Here is a 19,029-nt window from a genome sequence, read left to right on the forward strand (position 1 = left end):
CCTGCGCGTTCGGTCAACAGCGCAGCGGGCGGGGCCCCTGCACCCCGCGCTGCCCTTGGCTGCCGGGAACTTGTCCTCCGAGGTCGGGGCGTGCAGGGAACCCGGAGGCTCGCAGTGCGTGCACGATGAGCGGCCTGATGCAGAACGCGCGGGAAGCGATGAAGGCCCTGTTCAGGTCGCCCGGCTTCGATAGAGTTTTGGAAAAGGTATCGAGGCGGAGCGACGGGCGGGTGGAGCCCGGGACGTGCGCGGGGAGCCCCGCAGCTGCACGGGTCGGAGCGGCAGCGGCCGGGGTGTCGCGCACGCTGGGCGCGGGGAGGCGGCTGGAGCCGGGCGGCGCGCAGACGCAGGCGGAAGTCGCCCTCTGCTGGGTTTGGCGGACGTCACAGAGGCGCTCCGGCCCGGCCAGGCGCTTCGCCCACCCCGGGGGCTGCGTTCCGCGGAGCTGCCCGCGCCGGGTGGCCGCGGGAGGAGCGCCGCCCGGCCTGGCCGGCCCTGCCCGCTCGCCCGCGCGCTCGCCGGCGTCCGGCTCGCGGTGCGGACCCGCTTACAGGTGGGCGCGGATAACCTGCTGCTGTCGGTTGGAAGAACCCGACCCAAGAACTTTTTGAGTCTTTCCTGAATTAAATGCATAGTGTTTTTCTGGTGGGTATAGGGTACTGGGGGATTTGGAAATGACGTGGAAGTGGAGTTTACATACTGATCAGCTGCAGCCCTTCCTGGGTCTCCGGAACACAATCCTCAGATTGTATTTAACAGGTAAATAATAACTGCTTTTGTGAAAAACAGGGAGTAATAAATACCAAGACAAATGCATTTAATGTTTTCAAGTAGAAAACGCTATAAAATCCAAGGGCATGTCATTTGACAGTAACTTTTGGAAAGATAGGTTATCTAAAAGATGATGTATTGACTTAAAAAGAACTTCAAATTGCTTAATAATCTGTAGCAGGGCTGGGGTTGTAGTGGTAGAGCACTTGGCCAGCTTGTGAGAGCCTGGGTTGAATCTTTAGCACTACAACAAAACAAAACAAACAAAAAACAAACCCTTGATATGCCTGTTGAACCAGCGGTTGGGTATGTCCAGTATTCACAGTGTATAAGCTAACACGGTCCAATAGCAATGAGATGCAGGCCACAAATGCTAATGTTATTATAAATTGTAAAATAGGCGCTTTTTAAGAAGCTAAAAGAAATAGGTGAAAGTGAATCCTGTTAAGCCAATTTTTTTTAAATATTGAATTTTTTCACATGTAATTTTTGAAATCCAATATGAACTTTACACTTCAACATGAACTTCTCAATTCAGACCAGACACATGCTCAGTACTGATATGTGGCTAGTGGCTATTACACCACACAAGTACTGTAATAGCTGTTCTGTGTTTGCTAATTTGATCTAAAAGAGGATTTGCAGTTGTTTATATTTCATGTGGGCAGAGTTGCTAGGGTTAAAGTATAAATTTATGCATAGTAAATCATAAATCTAGTTGTGGACAGGGTCCATTTCCTTTTATTGTAAAATTTAAAGTCATTACCTGGACACAAGTGGTTCTTGCTCCCCAATGTACATTTACAATGTCTAGAGATATTTTTGATCATCACAATTTGGATGGAGTGGCGTCTAATGGATAGAGGCCCAGGATAGTGGTAAATATCCTATCCCATAACAAAGAATTGCCCAGTCTACATGTCCATAGTGCAATGTTGAGAAACCTTGACTTAGAACATTCTCTTGGGGCAGCCCTAAGTAAATTTCTAGTCTGTTCTTTCTAACTATGTACTGCGTCTTTGCACTGAACTTTTGAGTTTGTTCAGACCATGGTATCTGCACGTCTTGTCATGGAACAGAACATGATCCTTCTTTAAACCTCTGGTGTACGATTTTCCTTATATTTAGGATTGGGGTGTGACTCAGTGGGAGAATGTGCAAGACCCTGGGTTCAATCCCCAGCACTCCACCAAAAAAAAAAAAAAAAACATAAAGGAAACCTTGACATTAAATTCTCTCCGTTAACTGTATGGTTCTGTCGCTTCACTGGACCCTTGTTAATTTATGAGAAAATCATTCCTTCTGGTTATTTAAATGTGACCAGAGATTTTTCTGGGATGAAATGCTCACTTTTAAATGCAGGTTTTTAAAAATACACATTGTTAAAACTATTAAGTTGGTGTAAGGATGTATATGGTTCCCCTAGAAATGGGTTCTAACTGCGCTGCTTTTGCAAAGATGAGAAGGGACACCGTCTCTGAGATTAAGAAACAAGTGAGATGTGAAGACAATGGTTCAAGCTTCCCCATCATCCACTCCCACTTGTATGCTCACTGGTTGACCCAGTACCCCCATAGACCTAATGTATTGCTTCATCCACACAATTTTTGGTTGGCGCATGCCTATAATCTTGGTAGCTCAGCAGGCAGAGGCAGGATTTTCTTCTTGGTTGTGTGAGACAGTTTTATTCTGAGTGCTAACTTTTGGCAGGCTCTTTTAATGACTTTTTTTTTTTTCCATTCCTGGGGATTGAACTCTAGAACACTTTACCACTGAACTGCATTCCTATCTCTTTAATTTTTGAGACAGGGTCTCTCTAAATTGCCCAGGCTGTCTTGAAACTTGTGACCCTACTGCCTCCATCTCCTTAGCAGCTGGGATCACAGGCTTACTCCCTCTGCCTGGCTCTTAAGTCAGTGAATCAAGTAGAACAACAACTAAAATTTGACTAGTGATATTCCAAAGGCAGTTTTGGGTTTTGGACAGATGTTTTGAACCAGTATCTGTAATCCAGTAAATGATGGTGATTTTCTATTCTTTCAAAAATGATTTGTTGAAGGCACTTTCCCATCACTAATGGGATAGGCATTAAGGCAATGCTTGAGTCTGTATTAGAACTTCTTTATTTTATTTTATTCTTGTGTTTGTTTTGTTTTTGGTACTGGGGATGGATCTCAGGGGCACTATATCACTGAGCTATATCCCCAGCCCTTTTATTTATTTATTTATTTATTTATTTATTTATTTATTTATTACTTTGCCCAGGATCTCACTAAGTTGCTCAAGGCCTCACTAAGTTACTGAGGCTGGCCTCAAACTTGGCAATTCTCCTGCCTCAGTCTCCTGAAGTGCATGTTCCACCATGCTTGACTAGCTTGTTCTCTTTTTTAAAAATTCTGTTCTATCAATGTTTATATCCACAAAAACCCAACTTAAACCCTGATACAGAACAATTTAGCAGTCAAAATAAATGTCCTACTCCTATTCTAAAGATCACTTTCAAATCAATCAACATATTAAATGCTGTGGGATTATAAAGAGATACCAACCATACTTCCTTGCCCCCTAGGAATTTATAACCTAGGAAGGAGAAAAGTATATTCCAAGGAGGTGTTCATCCAATGCACTGTGACAAAAGCTCCATGAATAAGTAAGTTCCAGGAAACATTGATGTGTCCTTTCTTTAAAAACAGGAAATGGGGGGAGGTGTTGATCAGCAGGATGGCACTTGCCTGTGATCCCATCTATTCCAGAGGCTGAGGCAGGGGGATCACAAGTTCATGGCCAGGATGGGCAACTTAGCAAGACCCTGTCTCAAAAAAGCAAAAAGGACTGAGGATATGGCTCAGTGGTAGAGCGATCCCCAGTAGGGGGTGTGTGCGCGTGTGCACGTACACACACACACTCTTACACAATTAGTAAAATACACATAAAATTTGGCCTCAGAAATTTTGTGACCTGAGAGCTCTAATAGAAACTTATGTATTTAAGAATTAAGAAGCCAGGCACAGAGGCATATTCAACTACCAGAGGAGGTCTAGGACTTTCTGGCCTGTAGTGAGCAGAGGTTGTTTGAACTTTTTTGTCGCTGTTTGGTTTGTGGCTTTACCATAAAACAATTGAACTGTGCCCTGGCCTGTTGTACCAGGTTTGCAGCCCAGGCATCAGCCCTTCCTGGGAAGTACTCTGTATTCAGGTGCTTGGTTGGAAACATCAGTCGGCTGCAGAAAAACAACCTTACACTTTCCTGGAAGGGAAACTGGAGGTGTGCATGGATGTGGCATTCTGAGTGCAGAGGAGTGGGATGAGGACGAGGAAGGATCTCCGCTAGCTCCTCTTTTCCAGGTTCAAGCCGGAGAATCTGCGTCTGAGGGTGGTCTTGCTGCCGTGAGTGATGTGAGGAGCCCACACAGTGGTGGGTGCGGTCTGCCGCTTGTCTGCCTGCAGGTGCAATGCGGTGACTGCTTTGTTCCTCGTGGCACCGCCACCTCTGTGCCCGTGGGGCGGGCAGTGTGTTCCTCCAGGTGGCGGGTGCTTCAGGGATGTTGAGTCCCGCCCCTCTGCCCTCCTGGGGCTCTGTTTTGTACCGTGGCACTGGGTGCAGCTTTGTTGCCTCCCCAACACCTGACTCATCTGGGGATCCTTTGCCCTGCCCCAGTTGCCTGCCACTTTCACTTTTTTCTTCCGAAGTCCCTTTCAGGGACACTTGCTGTCACTGAGAACACCTCCCTGGCAGCTCCTGATTTCTCTCCCGATCCACTTGTACTCCTTGACTAACGTGTGAGACAGGACGCACTGTGCATTGCTGGCCTGGTATCCCCTCCACACAGAGCTCTTCGAGAACAAGTCGTGGTAGGAGCTTGATAAGCATCTGTCAAAGGGACTGCAGTGCCCTTGAAAGGGCTAGTTGGTGGCTTGCCTTTCACATGCAAGAGTCTCCTGTGGTTTGTTCAGTCTGTGGCTGAAGCCACTAAGTGTTGGGCATATTTTTATAGAATTTGTAATAGAATGCCCTTCAGATGGGAATGTATTCATTCAACAAACATTGGAGGGCCTACTATGTGCCAGGCACCTTGCTAAGCTCTGGAGATAGATCAGGGGACAAAACTGATAAGAATCCTTACACTTATAAAACTAATATTTTAGTGGAACAAATAAGCCATCAAGCAAAACAAGAAAATATGTATGTTAGATGGTGGCCAGTGTTTAGAAAATAAAGCAGACAGAATAGGGAGTATTGGTGCAAAAGAATTTAAGGTTTTTTATCCTAAAATATATGTGCCTGTGGAGTTCTGTCCCTCTCCCTCCCTCTTATCTTGCTCTGTTGCCCAGGCTCCCTGACTCCTGGACTGAAGTTGCCCTCCTGCCTCAGCCTCCCAAGTATCGGGACTACCAGTGCACCCACCATGCCCTCTAGCGTTAATTTTTTTGAGAGTTCGATTTTAAATAATATCATCTGGGAAGATGTCACATGAAATAGTGACATTTCAATCAAAACCTGAGCATGTCATGAATGTCGAAGGGGGAGAACCTTCCAGAAAGGGAAGAACTATTGTGAAGTCCTGGAGACTTAAAGCTCTGTGCTTGCAGTGTTTGAGGGGGTGTGAGGGGCTGCCTGTAGCTCAGGGGTAGAGCACTTGCCTAATGTGTGTGAGGCCCTGGGTTCCATCCGCAGCACCACGTACACATAGGAGTGTGTCTCAGGGAGGCTAACTTGAGGGAGCACTGGAAACTCTCAGGGGCAAGTTGCAGAGAGATGAGATCAAGTAAGACTTTGCAGGTCACAAAAGGGACTTTACTTTTCCTTTAATGAAATGGCTCTCCATTAGAAAGGTTTTAAGAGTGACATAATTTGATTTGTATTTTTTAAAAAGCACTCTTGCTGAGAGCAGACATAAGGGGGTAAGGGCAGAAGTAGGAAGATAAGTTGGGAGGCAGTTGCAACAACTTAAAAGAGGGACGGCAGTGGCTGGGACCAGAGTGGAATCAGTGAGCAGCCTAAGGCAGTGACTGGGATTCAGGATGGCTTTTCTCATTATCTGAATTGCTCATGACAAGGACACTTACTAGGTTTACCACTTGTCTCCACTTCCCAGAGTTCATGTTATATACATCATGATTGTTAATATCAGGGGACTCTGCTGTCTGTCTGGTGGCTGGGGCTTTTATACTTGCAGACTCAGAGGTCTTCTCAAAAAGGACATGAACCACCAAGTACAAGTTGGGAGATGTGAAAGGATCATAGTTGTCTCCATAGTTGCCTTGGATATTCCGTTTGTTCAAGTGTTTTAAGCTAAGCAAAGTGAAAAAAAATAAAATAATAAACTAAGCAAAGTGAAAGTTCCAATTGCAAGGATAAGAGCAGGCAGGCAGAAGTCATTTCCATAGTCCTAGCACTTGGAGTGTTCGTGGATACTTATTGAGCACTCTGACCAGACCCCACACTCATCCTTTATTTTCCCTACATGGTTTCTTTTGAACCTGTGTGGTATGCCCTTCTTGCTATGACTGCTTTATACATGAGAAACCAGAAGCTTAGCTTCCCTGAGGTCTTAGAGCCACTAAGGGATCTACACCCAAGTGTTCTGTTCCGTGGCTCTTGCCAGCAACTGTGTAGAAAGCTCGTCCCGTATCCTGAGTGACTTGGGTGCCAAGTGTACACTGAGATCGTTGTGCAAAGTCAACGATAAATTAACCCCGGAGACTCCTAGTAATTAATTGGCACCAAGACTCCCTACAGAATGAGAGCCAGCAAAGGAGAACATGGAGTGGTGAATGGAGGAGGAGAAGACCAGGAGGAGTGGTGTGGTGGGAATTAGGGGAGAGCAAGAGGGCTTCACGGAGGCAGAAAAATGCTGAGAGGTTACTCAGGGAGGGCTGGGTCACCCAGTGTTGAATTTAGTGTCAGGTCTTCACTGACTGGTGGCCTTGACAGGAGAAACAAGTACATCCATGGCCAAATTGTACACACCCAAACTTCAATTTGATGTTTTTGAGTAACTGCAGTAAGGAACAACACCTGTTTATTCAGTTATTAGCAGCTGAACTACTGTCAGAGACCAGGTAAGCAAGTTTACATGCATTTACAGTCCTGCAAATTGGCTTTAAGGAATTCCTCAGTGAGAATTTTAAGCTTTACAGAGCTCTGTGAAGACAGTGCTGTGATTATTATCTCTACTTCAAAGACCGGGCATACCTCAGTTGTGAGTTTTGCCTAAATCTACTTCCGGAGCCTGTGCTGTTAACCATTAAGCTCCAGCCATCAGAGTGATTAAATGAAGACATACATTTATTTTGAAGCCCCAGTGCTGGGCTGATGGTGGCATGGCTGGACACAGTGGTTTTGTAGTGTGTGCCCTCATACAGTTCCCTTAGCCTGACTCCATCTATTCTTGTAGCTGTAGCCTCCCAGTCACACAGCCGCCCCTATCTTGACAACTTCTACTTCCAGTGTGAAGGCACATTCGTGCATTGTCCTCAGACACACCTCCTGGCATCTGCAGTGCCATGCAAAAATCAACATCCATCCATTGTCAGGGCACATTGCTTGAGAATGGCCCCTTTCACAAATGCACACAAAATTCTCACCCGCTGAGACCACCTGCTCTCTGGGCTTTGCGTGGTCTTTCTTGTTCAGTCTCTTCTTGGCCGACTCTCGTTTTTACACACACATTCTCATGCCACATTCCTGTCCTTGAGGCCCATCACACACAGACACCCTTGCTGAGCAGAGCTGTAGTCCTTCTCTGTTGGCCAGAGGTGGTGGCCGTGAGCTGTGCACAGCAGCAGCAGTCGCAGTGATGGTGGCGACTCTCAGGATGATCCGAAATGCCAAGGCCTGAGCAGAATTCTCAGTTCTGGACAGACCTTTGTGTAAGGGATTAACAGCATCTTGGGCTGGGGGCATGGCTCGGGTGGAGTGCCAGTCTAGCATGCACAAGGCCCTGGGCTCCATCCCCAGTGCCATAAAAAGAGATCTTCATGGCTGTCATCAGGCAGCCCTTCTTACTCTCCTTACTGAAAAAGCAAGAAGGGGGAACTGTCACCTGGAGTATGTCTGTTTGTAATGGCACTTGGGTCCAGATGTTGGAGACGGGGAAGGTAAACTCATGTGGATGCATGAGGTGCAGAGCAGCAGCACACTGGCAGCCGTGAGAGAAGGGCAGCTGGCTGCTTGTGCAGTAATTTCCAAGGTGAACTATGCCAAGGCTCCACCCACTGCTTCCCACATGATGAGTCAGTCAGGACTAGCAGCAGAGAGGGGAGGCTAGCCTGAGACTGAAGGGTAGGCATCACTAGCTGCTTTCTGATCTGTAAGACGGATGAAGATGGGGTCTACTTCACAGATTTGCAGGACTGAGACGATGCATGTAAACTTGCTCACCTGTCCTCTAACAGTTGTTCAGCTGCTAATAACTGAATAGACAAGTGTTGTACCTTAAACTGACAGGCTGAGTTTTGTTTTTCTTTCCAGTTTCCTCTCCCAACCCCTTTCTTTGTGAAAGAGCTCTGCGTGAGCCTGTCCCCACAAGTCTACTTTTTACCTCTGGGGGCTGGGTAGGACATTCCTTCGTTGTTACCTCCATTTAATCCCTCTATTTTACTTAGGGAAACAAGCATTGGCAATAATGAAAGCATGTCTTTGCCATGTCAGACTAACCAGTATAAAATCGTTTCCATTTAATGTAAATTTTAAACTAGTTTTGAGTGTTGGCATGTTCTTTGGCCTTTAGCTGAGAAAAAGAAAATTTTACACTGAATCCTACAGGAGAAAATGAAAGACGGTCAGTTATTTCACTAGTCATCCCAGCAGTCAAGAGAGCAAATGAACTCAGAACAAAGCTCTGCTGGACACAGGGGCCTCAAAGACACTAAACCGCTTGGTGTCTGAGGCTCTCATTTGTATTCCCTGACTTCCTGGTTTTCCCCCTTTACCTGGCTCCTGCCTGCCAGGATTCCAGTGTTCTCCCAGAAGCCTTTGTTAATGCCTCTTCCCCAGAACATACGTGTAGAAATGAGATCTCTTGAAAGAAAACAAAGGCTGGCGGACCTAACTAACGTTAGATATCTTTACTTCAAGAAACAGGACTCTTTCTTTCTGCAATAAGTTTCTCCGTTGCAGTGTTTTATGTATTTGCTCCGTTATTTAGACCCAACCCTCTGAGAACAGGGATTCAATCTCATTTGTTGTTGCCAGTGCCAGACTTCAAGACCCACGTAGTGCTGGGGCACTTCTCTATCATGCATGAGGCCTGGGTTCAATCCCTAATGCTGCTAAAAATAAAATAGAAATGGTTGAAGACTGTGTCCCCCTTGTTCTACCTTGGTGTATGGTATTAGTTTATGAGGACATCTTGTGGCTAGACCGCTTACTGCTGTAAACATTTTCCATTTATCTGTTGTGTAAAACATGACATGGTATTGTTTGGAATGATTTGTGTTTGTCTTCCTTCAAGGCCTCTTGTAGGATACACAGCAAGACCAGTAAAGTTGAATCATATCTTCCTGGAGGGAGTCAAAAAGGCTTCTGTGTGTCTCCAGAAGAGTAACTAGAGGGACATGAAGTTATATGTGTCATATATTGGTAGTCTTGAAAATAACCCATAATGAATATAATAGCAAAATGGCAGTTACCCTTCCTTATTATAGTCTGGTCCCCTGCCACAAGACATTTCATTCAACAGCAGTAGCACATACTGATGGTCCCAAGAGTTCATAATAGTGCTAAAAACTTCCTGTGGCCTAGTGAAGGCATAGCTGAAGAAGTGAGAAGAAAACTGCAGAATAAAAAGAACCCCAAAAAATTCAACAAGGGGTTTAGCAGCTTTTGCACACGCCAAAAAGTCCTTAAAAAGTTTGAAAACAGTGAGCCCAACACCAAAAAGTTTTCATGGGTAGAGAGGAATGTCTGTGGTACATTATCTGTTTACAGTCAGTGATGAAAAGCCAAGCAAGGCAACAAGGACCTCTTTATGGCATCATGCTCTTTAGTGTAACACCTTTTCATTGTGGTGCTTTATGTAGGATAGGACATAAAAAGCAGTCCTTTAATTTGGTTGGGTTCTACTGTTAAACTTTTATATTAAAATGGGTATGTGGAATAAGCTTCTTCTAAAACTCATTAAATTACTGAATTTCTTCCAGCTTAACTTTCAGGTTGTTTGGAACGATTTATTAAGTCATTTGAAAATCACCCTGCTTGTGCAAAAATTAAGGAACACCTAACTAAACATATATATGTGTTATTGAAAGATCACAGGTACCAGGTGGCTTGGTTGATGCAAAAATTTGAGACCATTAAGAGAAGTCAGGTGTTCCACATAAGGCTGAAAAGTTTAGACTTAATGTCTGAATTATGAAGGCGTGAAGATTAGCAGAAACTATTCACTCAACATACCTTTTTCTTTTTAAATTTTTTTTTAATTTATTTTTTTTAGTTTTAGGTGGACACAATATCTTTACTTTTTAATTTTTATGTGGTGCTGAGGATCGAACCCAGTGCCTTGCGCATGCCAGGCGAGCGCACTGCCATTTGAGCCTCATCCCCACCCACCTTTTTCTTTAAAGACAACTTGCACAAGTATTTATTTATATCATAGATTGACAAATTGAATTCCTGAGTCAGTCTTTTTTGGAGGAGATTCAGTTTAATCCAGTGATTGTTTTTGATGAGTTTTTGAATTTTTCATATACCACAGAATGAATGTCCACTCTTTTTTTAAAACACATTTAGGTAACTCTCGTCTCTGCTGCTCCTGAGAAAGTGATTTGTGAAATGAAAGTAGAAGAGCAGCATGCTAATAAAATGGGCACACTCCATGGTGGTTTGACAGCCACCTTAATAGACAGCATATCAACCATGGCTCTGCTGTGCTCAGAAAGGGGTCTGCCTGGAGTCAGCGTTGACATGAACATAACGTACGTATACAAACTACCCCAGAGGCCTTTTGCTTTGATAAGTCACTTCAAACCATTAAGACACTGTTTGTAATACTAATGAAGTACGAAACTCAGTTAAACGCGACTAGAGATTTTCCCTAAAATATTATGTGGCCTTAAAAACTAGAACTAAAACACAATTAATTTCAAGTATAGTTACCTTGCTTATGTTTTTAGGAGATTGGTTCCAGGACTCTGCTCAAATCCCTCATATGAAAAGTCATTTTTATTTGGACACAGTGGCACACGACTATAATCCCAGCTACTCGGAGGCTAAGGCAGGAGGGATGGCACGTTTGAGACCAACCATGGCAACTTAGCAAGACACAGTCTCAAAAACTAAAAAGGGCTGGGAGGTAGCTCAGTGGTAAAGCTCCCCTGGGTTCAATCCCTCATATTAGAAAAAATAAAATGTCATCTTTATGTATAATCTATACGTTTCCATGCATTCCAGATCATCTCTAGATCACTTATAAAACCTAAATAAATGCAAATGGTATGTAAATAGTTGTTGTGCTGTATTGTTTGGGGAATTAGATATATGTGTTCAGTACAGACACAACTTTTTCTTCAAACACCTTGAATCCACAGGTGGTTAAGTCTGAGGATGGGGAAGCCACAGACACAGGGCCAGCTGTACAGTCAATAGTCAAAGGTAAATGACCCCAAACATCCAAACAGCACACAGCTTCTAATATATCTCCTAGTGGGGAAAAAAGTTACACACTCAACGGTTTGTTTCATACAGTCCTTAAAGTACTACTGGTACTGCTGCAAACATTTTTATATGTATTGAGTACATACATAAAGAAAAATCTGAATAAAATTAAAAGCAAAGTTGAACCTTCCACATGTATATGGTGAGCTTGTCATGAGGTGAACTATAGTGTCAGCAGCAATCCTGGATCTCATGACCTGAAACCTGCACAGCAGAACCAGAGAAGCAGGCCCTAGATGTCTGTCACTCCACGTTATGAAAATGCCTTCAGGGACCCAACTACCAAAATGTGAAACATTCAGTTTTCCAACATGAACTAGTAATGTCAGTCCTGTTCAATAAAGAGCAGGGCCCAGGATAGTTTGAAGACAACTGGGCTTTCTCTACTGAAGCAACAGAAAATGTATTTATTGAGAAGAAAGGCAGGGATTAGGGTGAAAGCCAATGTCCACCAGACATAAAAGTAATGGAAATAAGTAGGTTATTGGGTCTTAAGCAATTTACGTCTTTTATTAGTTTCCTTATGACTCAGTTAATTTGCCTTTATTATGGGGATAAGTTGAGGGTGCAATAAGCAAGCGACAGACAAGATGCAGACCAGTGTTCTTGTGAAATTAAGATGTGCAGGGAAAAAAGGCTTTGCCTGTGAATGGGTTCAGCAGTCCTTGTCCTTCTCCATGTGACGGGGTGGGGTGGGGGGGAGGCCAGTTGCTGACAGTGCTTTTCCGTAGTGTTCTATTAAAAGAGAGATCTTCAGAGCTAGCAAGCATGAGACACTGGGTTCGATCCCCGGCACCACATGCAGATAAATGAAATAAAGGTATTGTTTCCATCTACAACTAAAAAAAAAAAAAAAAAAAATCTTCAGTCCAGCACTGCATTTTATAATCTTTAAGATATTGTGGCTTTCTCAACTCTAAAATAGAGTTTTAATAAGGCAGACAGCTCTGGCCTTTTGGGTGTGTGTGGTCAGAAGCCTTGAACACCATCTAGAGCTGCCTAAACTTTAAAAATTGATTAACTTGAAACAAAAGTAGGACATAGTCTCAAAGGTTGTAGGTATTTCAAAAATAGTCACTGAACACTTCTTCATGAATCATTCTCATATTACCACTAAACACGATACCAAATTAAGTTCTACATTACACAAACCAAGGATGTCTGTTTTAGACCATGACTGGTAGAAAACTGGGCTTGCAAGACAATGAAAGAAGAAATTCTAAGGTACGAATACTGTTGAAATGTCAGTTTCCAGATCCCCCAGGACTAATGCTTGCTGATCCAGCCTTACAGGGCGTTGCTTGCCTTCACTTAGTTTCATTTAAATTAATGGCTAGTAGCCAGAGCTCTTAATTTATAGGAGAAGTTTAGGGGAAATAATAAAAAAAAACAGTAAATTACTACTAAGCACACCGTTTTCATTTCTTTAAATTGAGATCATGAATTCAAGACTAGCTTGTTTTTTCCAGCAATAAACTCCCAACTTTCTTATACCTCCCAGCCATAAACACGTAAGACTTTGTTTTGAATTTGGCAAAAATATGTATTCTCTTCTACAGCTCCTTGTTCTATAAAAAGCCAGATATACAAAAGTAAATTGTAAGGGTTTCCCTTTAAAACATTAGCATTACCAGGGCCCTCAACCCTATTTTTTAGGGAACCACAATAATTGAATTAAAGGAACTGTCATCACAACTGGGAAGGTAGTGTATTTCAGGAACTGTGTAGCCAGCCTGTCACAGGTCCTCTGCAGATTCAGCCAGCCTCAGCTGGAAAAACGTTTAAAACTGCATCTGTACTGGACACATGCAGACCTTTCTCTTGTCGCTGTTCCCTAAACAATATACTGCAACAACCTATTACGTGGCATTTGCATGTATTAGGTACCCTAAGCCATCAAGAGGTTTACAGCTATGTACCTGTTATATATGGACGTGAGCACTCATGGATTTTGGTATCTTAAGGGTACTGGCACTGATCCCTCATGGATGCCAAGCCATAATTAATCATAGTTCATTACCAGGACTGTAAGATCCTTGTTTATTCCTTGTAGTTCTTGTATTAACTCTACATTTTAAAAGCTAAATATAAGATGTAGACACCAATTGATATTTCACATAGGAAATTACGCAGATGGAATGAAAGCTAGAGGAAATCTTTCATTAGCCTGAATAAGTATGAAGTAAAAAAATTAAAGGAAAAATAGGGCAAGAATATCCTCAATATTTATGGGAGAAGAAAGGTGTGGATTAAGGAATGAGTGTGATAGAACCTGGTTAGGTAGCAGCCATTCAAACTTGATAGCACAGAAAGCTTAGCAATTATTCCTAAACTATTAGGAGTAAAGTTACACAGGAAGGTTGTTATGAGCTTGTCACAAACTTTCCTTTTTAAAAATTATTTGCTATTAACTAAATTTGTTTCCTTTTAAGGTACATGTCACCTGCTAAAATAGGAGAAGAAATAGTGATTACAGCACAAATTCTGAAGCAAGGAAGAACACTTGCATTTGCTTCTGTGGATCTGACCAACAAGGCCACAGGAAAATTAATAGCACAAGGCAGGCATACGAAACACCTGGGAAACTAGAGACCCACAGGTGCCCGAAGATACCCAACAGTGAACACCAAGTGTGAACTTGAACAAATTTTTCAAAATAAATTATCAGAACCACAAAGTAGCTTAAGACATTTTCTTTGGGTGAAAGACCTAGAGACCAAGTAGGGTAAAGCTGGGGTTGTCTTGGTTTTTCATTTTAAACATCTTTAGAATTTTTCATTCATATGCATGATAATTGTATTTAAAAAGTTAGCTCAATGTTTTGAAAACAGGTAAAGCAAAGAAGCAAGCAGAGCTACTTGAAGGCAAGATTAAAGTCCAATATTCAGCTAAGTGAGAAAAATTAATGGTGTCGCATCTGTTTGGGCTTCTATAACTATAGGCTAAGTAGCTCATAGGCAGAAATTTCTAACCATTCTGGAGGCTGAGTCCGAGTCAAGGGTCCAGCAGGTTTTCCAGTGAGGGCTTGCTTCCTGATTTATAATGTCTTCTAGCTGCATTCTCAAGTGGTACAGAAGGCAGCTCTCCAGGGTTTCTTAAAAGGGCACCATAGCTGTACCCACTAAAGATCCCACCTCCTAGTACCATCACTTAGGAGGGGGTGGTTTTAATGGGACATGTTGTGGAGTTAAGTCTTCCCCAACTGTAAAATGCCATGCCACATTTCCTTTTTTTTTTTTTTTTTATGTGGGATTATGGAATTTCAAAATAGGTGAACTCTGGACTGGAAAAGTTAAATATCATACTGCATGGCCTTAAATAGTTAAGATTGAAGCAAAGACATTAGCAAGATAGGAAATGGTCCATATAGTTCTCTCTGATAATTTATTATACGGCTGGCAACTTTTTTTTTTTTATAAAAGGGGAAAAAGATATATTATCAGCCCCTTTGGATCTCCCTGTCTATAGTAATATCCCTAGATCACAAAATTCAGTCTGTTTCTCAAAAGTTCTGTGTACTATGGCACCCCAATATTTGATTTCTACATTGGTCTTAGTGAACATTTCATGACTAAAGATCGAAAAGAAGCACTTTAAAATCATTAAACAGTCAAGCTGGTTGTCCTTTTCCTGTACTGGAATGCATGTTGATCTGTTCACAGGACACAGACTCCCTGCTGGCAGTGAGCAGGCTAAAGACCCGGGTCTCCATTGCCAGTGCTTCCTACTAAAAGGAACCTGTGGCTCCTTGGAGAATAACTGATTCTGGTGCTGGGAAAAACACATGTCCCAAGATCTTAACCTGAAAGTAAGGATTATTCAAGAAAATAAGAGGCAGTCACAAATTGTGCATGGGGTTTAGGAGTTTGAGTCCATAGCTTTGGACAATAATGGCAGAGGCTCCTTACAATAAAACAATGGAAAACATGGAGGGAGGGTAGATTTAGAAAAATCACCTCTTGGAACCTTCATAAGATCGACTTGGTTTGGCAGCAAGAATCATCAGAGGTGATGTGCTAGGAGGATCATTTGCATAACTCCACATAGGTCACTAGTAGTGAGCACACAATGGATAAGTGGGAAAGCACTGAAGTCAACACCACCAAGAGACAGATGTGTGCCTCCAGATACCGACTGGAGGAGGACACAGGCCTGTCATCTAGCCACGGGCAAATTACATCAATGGCAAAACATACCACAGTTTATGTGAAAGTCAAAACCAAGACCATGAACACAGGAGGCCAAGACACTGTGCTAAAAGGACACCAAGGCTATGGCAACTAAATGCAATTACCTTATAACATAAAGGGGATTTAAAACTATCAAAAATACTGACAGCAAAACAAGAATATGGATGGTAAAGTATATCAATGCTACATTTCTTGAGATTGATGATTTTACTATGCACAACACCTTGACCAACAACCAAAATAACTCAAAATGTTAATGATTACAAATATATACACAAAAGAGAAAACAAATATGGCAAGATGATAAAATGGAGTACTGGTTACACAGGAACTTTCTGTATTACTTATTATTCCAAAATAAAATGACTGCTGAATTGCCTACTATGTTGAACAAGTCTAACTCAACATATGATTAAGGCCTAGGGCTCTGGAGATCAACAGTCTAATTTAAATCTTTCACTCTTAGGATGCAAGCTTGGGCAAATTACTCAACCTCTGCATCTGTTTCCATTCAGAATTAAGAGGTTAAGATACGAACTTAATTCAAAGTGTTATTTCAAATGGATTCTAACTTTTAACTGATCAGAGAACATGTGAATGCACTTTGAAATTAAGAATGGTGTTTTTTTTTTTTTTTTTTTTTCATGAAGCAAGTGTAACGGCAGACTATGAACTATTGAAAGCTAACCAAATATCTCTGATTTCTATTCTTGTTGAAATTACAAACTGCCAGGGTTTTTCTTAATTGTTCAGTTATGGACCATAAAATAATCCCCTAAGATGGTCAGTAACATCTACTCAGTGACTTGGGATAATAAAGTTACCACTTCAAGCTTTGTGTATTCACCTGAATAGTCAGGGAACTTTCACCTATTTTATTTAGGTTTTCATTTTTTCAAATTCCAACCAGAAGCTAAATACAATTGGAAATGGTAAGCACTAGTTTTACTCCAAAGGAGTAGGATCATTCAGATTTACTCCAATAAAATTATGCAACCCTTAAGCAAAGCTTTTCTTCATTTAAAAGAAAAAAAAAAAACAAAGAAAAAAAAAAAAAAAACCAAAAACTATACAGTAGTCTTTCCTCATGTTCATTGCACAAAATGAGTTCTACTAGAACTTTGACACTCTGGTCATTTTTACAATTTTAAATCCCAACTTTAAAAAATGTTTTCCTATTCCAAAAATCCCTCATAACTTTTTCTTTAAGATGGTGTAGAAACCAGTATTTCTGCACAATTTATTGGAATTTTCTTTGTAATTAAAATCTCTTCTCTTTAACACCAAAAAACAAAACAAAAACCAAAAGTAAAGTCCTCTACCTATCACGGTTTCTGCAGCTATGAATGTATTTCTCAGTTTTATAGCTGCTTTTAGCTACTTCAGACTCCAGATCTGCTTCAATGAGTATAAATGCATCCACACTCAGCAGAATACTTTTATAACAGCAACTTGGGGAAAGAGATCTGGGAAAAAAATACATGTATTTATGAGTACCAAGAAACATAAACATGGCCCAGTAAAACGAGGCAAGAATGCCTATAATGAGATGCTTTTTTCATTTAAGATTTCTTTCCCACGGTTGTACTTTAAACAACCACTTCTGGTCATTAGAATGAATCTGATAGTGCTCTGGAACAATGGCGATCATAGCAAAGCTATTAAGTTTTTTTCAACGTTACTTATACCTGTTACATTCATTTCTCACCCTCTCAATACTGATGACAGATGTCAAAGAGGCAAAACCAGCACAAATGGGAAGACCATCAAAAAATGAGTATCACCTTGTGCTTTCAGATACATTTAAGCATGTCAGTGTACAACAGTCCTTCACTTCACATTTTTAGTAAGATGCTGATGCAGTGCAGCAAGAATGCAAAGCATCTTCTTTCACACAGTCCGTGCAGAAGACATCTAATTTTTTTTTTTAAGTTCTGAGATACAAATGATTAAAAAAAAAAAAAAATCCAGGATGAACGAGTTTCAAAATGCATAGTGTTCTGTGCATGAGTCCATTTTCTTCAAACTGAAAAAATAAAGTGGTAAGAAAACAAGAAAAACAATTGCTGCTGCATTCTCTGATCTTCTTCATTTTGCTGGTCGGCCCTTTATTCTGGCATGTAAGGACGGAGGTGATCCTCTATGGTGCCAACTGCCCAATGGGTGAGCTGTTCCTGTGGCAGGTAGAGGCAGATGCTGCATAACTTGAAGATTGTAGCTTTGTTTTTTGGAGTCTAGGAAGGAAAAAATTTTTAATATTTTTAGTAAGACTTGAATCTATTATTTGAAGGTTAATTTTAGGGAGAACCTATGGCACAGTAAAAGCCTTGAGAATAAGTGATAAATTACCATTTTAGCTAGGCAAGCAATCTAGTAAGGAAGATCATCTTTCCATACAAGGCACCAAAAAAAAAAAAAGTAAAGATTATTGTAAACTAAATGCATAGAAAATTTATGCAGAATTAAATTATAAAAAGTTATTAAGTCAACCAAAGGCTGCTTGCTAAAAGAAATTAATGTTAAAGGCATTTCATGGAAACAGATCAGACTAGTCATGTTTTTGTGTATAGGGAGTCAGCAGGAGTTGAAGCCAGGGAGATAATTAGACATGGATTAAGCTCTAAGCATATCCTCTGGGGTTAGGGACCGGAAAGCCAAAGTGTGACCAACTAAATCAAACTCTTTTCGTTTTTTAACAGTATTTACCACTCAATCATCTAACTATCTAACTTAAGGATAACATGTACTATGTGCTAGAAAGCCAGTAACTGTGGCTAACTACTAAAACTGGCTGAAGTCATTTACTGGCTAACTATGGCCAGTAAATGGAAGATAGGATCTAAATAAAACTGATTGCAAAGTTCATCTTTTTACTGAAGCATCTAAGACTGACTTGCTCATGAGGCAGTCCATTTATGTCAATGAATGTGTAATATGTATGTAGACTAGTTCATTTTGTAGATCTTTTGAGGTGCTAGGAATTGGAAACGGGGCCTTGTGAATACTAATGAGCACTGCAGAGCTACACTCTGGTCCCTCAGTTAATTATGAGGCTCACAGGAAGCTTATGAAAATTATTTGCTCAACTGAAAGAACATGTTCACAGAAGTTTATTTGTCCAAAAATCACATAGCCAGTAAGTGGCTGCTCTAAGAATCCACCAACTCCAAGGAATGAGAAGTTGTGCTCCATTTGTCCACTATGTCAAAATGCATTCTACTGTAAAATAAATTAATTACAAAAAGGAATAAAAAGAATCCTCCAACTCTAGGCCTGTACATTTCTACCACCTGGCCATCCAAGATTATCCTTTGGTTAACCCTTGTTACTTATGAAAAAAATGCACAAGCTAGATGATTTTGATCAATTTATTTGATTTATTTCCTTAGCTATAATTAGGCGCGTTAATAC

At 41.4% G+C, this 19,029-nt stretch overlaps 2 protein-coding genes across 3 annotated transcripts in view; one reads left to right on the forward strand and one right to left on the reverse strand.

Annotated features, from left to right (window-relative positions):
• Positions 1 to 29: 29 nt before the first annotated feature.
• On the forward strand, positions 30 to 16,685 carry Acot13 (acyl-CoA thioesterase 13). Its single transcript, XM_027948184.3, has 3 exons — positions 30 to 206; positions 10,505 to 10,689; positions 13,861 to 16,685. The coding sequence occupies exons 1-3, from the start codon at positions 126 to 128 to the stop codon at positions 14,015 to 14,017; spliced, it is 423 nt and encodes a 140-aa protein (XP_027803985.1). The 5' UTR covers positions 30 to 125; the 3' UTR covers positions 14,018 to 16,685.
• Positions 16,453 to 19,029, reverse strand: part of C6H6orf62 (chromosome 6 C6orf62 homolog) — a 12,511-nt gene continuing 9,934 nt past the window's right edge. For both annotated transcript variants that reach the window (XM_027948182.2, XM_027948181.2), the window contains exon 5: positions 16,453 to 17,852. In XM_027948182.2, coding sequence (XP_027803983.1) covers positions 17,727 to 17,852 — 126 coding nt within the window. In that variant the 3' untranslated portion in view covers positions 16,453 to 17,726. The remainder of the gene's footprint in view (positions 17,853 to 19,029) is intronic.

The sequence above is a fragment of the Marmota flaviventris genome, chromosome 6, assembly GCF_047511675.1.
Source record: "Marmota flaviventris isolate mMarFla1 chromosome 6, mMarFla1.hap1, whole genome shotgun sequence".
Taxonomy (NCBI): Eukaryota; Metazoa; Chordata; class Mammalia; order Rodentia; family Sciuridae; genus Marmota; species Marmota flaviventris.